Source organism: Buceros rhinoceros, unplaced genomic scaffold (assembly GCF_000710305.1).
Source record: "Buceros rhinoceros silvestris isolate BGI_N320 unplaced genomic scaffold, ASM71030v1 scaffold31249, whole genome shotgun sequence".
NCBI classification, from domain to species: Eukaryota; Metazoa; Chordata; class Aves; order Bucerotiformes; family Bucerotidae; genus Buceros; species Buceros rhinoceros.
The window spans coordinates 1-4,758 of NW_010433768.1; the positions used below are offsets into that span (position 1 = coordinate 1).

At 39.4% G+C, this 4,758-nt stretch overlaps 1 protein-coding gene across 1 annotated transcript in view; it reads left to right on the forward strand.

Moving 5' to 3' along the window:
- Nucleotides 1–217: 217 nt before the first annotated feature.
- MTX3 (metaxin 3) overlaps nucleotides 218–4,758 on the forward strand; it is a gene marked incomplete at its 5' end in the record, with an annotated part of 7,980 nt that continues 3,439 nt past the window's right edge. Inside the window, 4 exons of the mRNA XM_010144227.1 lie at nucleotides 218–322; nucleotides 1,887–1,963; nucleotides 3,476–3,568; nucleotides 4,600–4,758. The exon at nucleotides 4,600–4,758 is cut by the window's right edge and continues 4 nt beyond it. Coding sequence (XP_010142529.1) covers nucleotides 218–322; nucleotides 1,887–1,963; nucleotides 3,476–3,568; nucleotides 4,600–4,758 — 434 coding nt within the window. The remainder of the gene's footprint in view (nucleotides 323–1,886; nucleotides 1,964–3,475; nucleotides 3,569–4,599) is intronic.

Here is a 4,758-nt window from a genome sequence, read left to right on the forward strand (position 1 = left end):
GCGGCCACCGGCTTTTTCCACGCTGGGAGCCGCCTCGCAGCCGGCCGCTGCGTCCCACCCAGGCGAAGCCGCGGGCGGGGCTGCTGGCCCTTCTGAAGGCTTCCTCTCTTCCCGAGGGCTGCCCTGCCGCGGCCTAACGCTACTATTACGCTACTATTACGTCACTACTGTTTAAAACAACTTTAAAAGTGCTGTCTTACACTTCTCTTACACATAGTGACTGGATATTTTTGCCCACAATCTTTATTGCAGGCTTATGCCAAATTTTCTGGCGCTCCCCTGACAGTGAATACTATAAATAACACTTGGAGAGCTCCAAAAGGTACTATCTTTGCATTTTCTATTCTGTTAATCATAACCATAGTTATAAATGCGGGTTCCAATTTCTGCGTTGTTTCTGAGTTTGCTTTGGTTTTGTGTTCATGAGCGTAACCTGCCCCAGTGAAAGGCTACCTGCTTTCACCACACACCGGTAAATGACTTGACAGTATCTAGTGTGATGGATTTCGGGAACAAAATAATGGAAGACAAAAGTAAAGCAGCTCAAAGGACACTTTATTAAAATGTGTATGGGTGAAGCAGCGGACAGTAAACAAAGTGGTGCCAAGTACATACTTGTTTCTATCTGGCAGTCTAAACTGGCAGTATAGAGAAAGTAAATTTTCAAGCTTTTTGCACTTTACATGTTTATTATGATAGCAGCCAGACTTGTGTATGGAAACAGTATTTTCTAATTATACTAAGTTTAATGGGGTGGTGCAGCTGGAAGTGAAATGTGAGCCTCCACAAGTGTAACTTGCACCAGCTGAGATGTTTTAGTACTGTGATGGGTTAGAGAGGTTGACACAGAAAAGGTGACTAACCACCTGTGTGCCAGAGAAGCTGAAAGAGGGGACTTCTTCATATAGGTTACTTCTACTTATTGCTTATTTGTTTGCTCAGCATTTAAGTTACTGTCTTGGTGTATTCCAGAGAGGTAAACTCACTGCAGGGTTAAAGTACTCTGTCATTTAGACTAACCACATCATCATTTTAGGCATTACTGTATCCATGCAGAAGTTGCACCTGTGACTCTTGCTTTTAAGTGTATGGCTTTCTCTTAGCAGAAAATACCAAGAGCTAGCTGGGTGTACTCACCAAAAGTTCTGTGGCTTTCTTCATAGCTAAAATCCATAAAAATCCATTAAAAAAATTCTGAATAGTAAGTGTGGCCAATAATTGATACTTTAATAGCATTTAGCAGCACAGTCATGTTAGGCTTATTGTGACAGTTGTCGTGGACGTGCTGTAAGATAGCCCTTGTTACAGAGATTTTACACTGTACAGTCTTTGGTCCTGATAAATAAAGGCTGACCTGTAAGCTTCTGATAAAAGGGAAATGCTGGCTTCTAGAATAGTTCATAGTTACGCAGTGGTAGTCTGGGCAGCGGTTGTGGCAAGGCTGGGGAAAACAGGTGGTTAGAATGGATTGGGAGGGGAAGAGCAGGACAGAATTGAAGAGGAAGGAAGGAGAAGCCCAGAGGTGAATGAGTTGAGAGAGCGGTTGGACTGGGTTGGAATTTTTTTCTTAAGATGAACTTCTGCAATCCAGATGAGCAGCCTGGTTCTCAAAGTATCAGGTATCTAGCAGAAGATGTTGGCTTCAGTCTGATTTGAGGTGGGCCCTGTTTTATGTATTGCTATTAGTGAAGGCCACAATCTAATACAAATGTATCTGTGACCTTGGAGGAACTCCCCTGCTGTGTAAAGCTTAGTTTATGCATACATATTAGGAACATCAGAGCCTGTTACAGAGAAAAGTAAAGTAGAGGGAGTGACTGATTGCATTCTAGTTATGTTAGAACTCATCCATATAAATTGTTGACTGTATTGCTTATACCTTCTAGGAGATGTACCAGCCTTGATATCACAAGACGTTGTTATTTCTCAGCCAGCAAAAATACTGAACTTCCTAAGAAAGCAGGTAGGTCTCTTTCAAAAGATTTGTTTTCTCTGCTTTGTAGTGATTCTGCCTGTCCCCTCTGTACGTTGGCACTGGCTTCTGAAAACCTGGAACTCCGTTCAGATGGAGTGCTTTCTGATTTTTCAGGCATGCATGAGAATTGCAAAATGGTGGATAACAGATTGCTGTTTGAAAGTTTGATCCTTAGTTATGGGAAAGATGTAAAAATAAGCATGAGAAAACTGTTAATTGAAAAGGACAACAAACTGGCTTTAATTGAGCAGTTTCTCACTGAGCACCTCCTAATTGTAACACTTCTAATGTCTTTATGGCTTTGCAGACATAGGATATCACAGTTTGGGAGGTGTGGTTTTAACTGCTTAACTGGCACATGGTCTCCCAGTACTCTCTATTTTGAAGGGTGATACATAAGGGTTGTTTTTGTTCTACATAGTTTGTCTATAGCTTGTAGTGTAAAAACGTCTGCAGGCATTTCTTGATGGACATCATGTTATTGTGTAGTCTGCTTTTGCTGATCTCTGAATGTTTTATAGACTAGAATAAACCTATATGATTTTTTCTCTTCACAAAGTACAAGGATGTCTAATAAAGCATGGCATCATCTTTTTATTTCTAAGATGGTCCTTCAGCCCAGTATTATGCTTTTACATTAGAAATTCTGTTCCTGCCTAGTCAAGAAGATTATCTGATGAATGCCATGTTAGTGAAACATTGAATCTTTGGGGGGAGAAAAACAGAATATGAAACTGCACATTTGAGGTGGGATTTTAGACAGGTGTTTTAAAATTCAGAAGTTTCAAGGCCATTTGAATACCAAACATTCCTTAATGTTGGGGAAAATAACTCCTTGAGTTAAAGAAAGCCCCAGTAATATGATGGCTTTTCAGGTACCTGAGGGTCAGCACTGGCTCTTCGTTTCTATATTAATGAAAAAGCTTTATCAGCCCTTTTAACGTAACTTAAAAGGATCAGTTTCAGAATTAAAAGCTCCATCAGTTGTAACTGCATTAATTTAGGAATTATTTTTAGGAATTTTTAGGATTTTTTTTGTCTCTTATGTCATTAGCATCCAATTTCTAAACTTTCAGAATGGTAATTAAAAGCGAAAGATGTGAATGCTTCCCTTTTTTTATGCTTACACCAGTGTAAGTGCCAGGTGCTTCATCAAAAGTAAAAGATGCACACTTGCCAGAGGTTTGCTGCGTCCCTAAGTTCTGAAGAAGTGCCTCTATCACTGGACAGTTGCTTGGAAAGCAATGAGGAGGAGACACAAGAGTTAGTGTAGGAGTAGGAGGCTCAAAAATCTTGAGAATGGACAAGTGAGATGCGAGAAGGTTTGACATAACTGGCCTGAAGAAGTAAAGAAATTCTAGTGAGCACATGCTTTCTGTCCCAAGAACAGTTATTACTGAATCAAAGCTGTTAAGCTGAAGCAACTCTGGGTTGCATGGATCATCTTTTTGGAAAGTTCAGTGTAACACTATTTGTAGTATGTACTCTTTTAATTCGTAGAAATACAATGCTGATTATGAATTGTCTGCAAAACAAGGAGCTGATACACTAGCATATATTGCGCTGCTTGAAGAGAAACTGCTTCCTGCTCTGGTAAGTATTGAGAAATACCTTATAATGGTTAGAATTTTTGTTGGTGAATGCTACAAGAGGTGTCCAATGCAAGAGACATTGAAGTCTCTCAGGCATAGACCTGGCTGGAATGCATTTGCTTTGTTAGTCCAATTTGGGAAATACTGCCTAGCAGCTTTTGAAAAGGAAAGAAGTATGTGTTTGTGGTGTGTGAAGTAATAATAATAAATATATGAAAGACATTTTAAAAGGGCACCTATGAAAGCTTTTTCTTTTAGGTGCTTTTTGGGAAACAGTATGCTGAAAACACCATATTGTGGCTAGGTTTTGTTTCATTTGATTCTTTTGAAAATGCTTTGAGTGAGATGGGGATGCAAAACTGTGGAAGCCTTCTGAGCTGCACAGTTAGAATTCTTCAGAAATTAAAATACCCATCAGTAGTTTAACTTTTCATTTCTAAATAACACATGTCCATGTGCCCTAACTAGTTTCGTGTACATAGATTAGAGCTCTAAAAATACTTAGACACTGGATTTCTTGAATTAATTTGGCTTCAGTTTGAACAGGAAAAAGTAGTCTGACCAGGTGATATCATAGGCTAGCCTCTTCAGCAGACCTGCAAGGTTTCAAATTCATCATTTCATAATATCTTTTAATATTTATTTAAAAGAGAAAAAAAAAACAAAGTTCGAACCTGATCCTGTACGTCTGCAACTTTTTCTTGTAAAATATTTTCTATGTTACAGTGTGCGTGTATATTAGTATGTATGTATATATACATGAACATGAGTGTGTATGTATTTTATGCACGTGTGTATAGGTCTGTATAGTACCTTTGGTGCTTTTCTTTAGGTGGAAGGTAGCTGTTGCCTTAATTATATACTCCTACACTCAAAGGATTGGAATAATCCTTTATGGAGCCTGACTGCCTTAAATTACAGTATTTCCTGGAGCTTCTGCTTCTCTTACAGAGAACTTATACGTCAAACTTTTAAGAGTTATTTACTGCTCTTACTCAAATTACATTCATGTTTTCCCTTCTGTTGATACAGCTGCACACTTTCTGGGTTGAGGCTGAAAATTACTGCAGTGTGACAAAGCCATGGTTTGCCTCAAGGATTGCCTTCCCGCTGAGTTTGTATCTGCCTGGAAAGATGTCCAGGGAAGCACTGAACAGGATCTTGTTGACGAGGGGAAGGCCTCCACTGTAC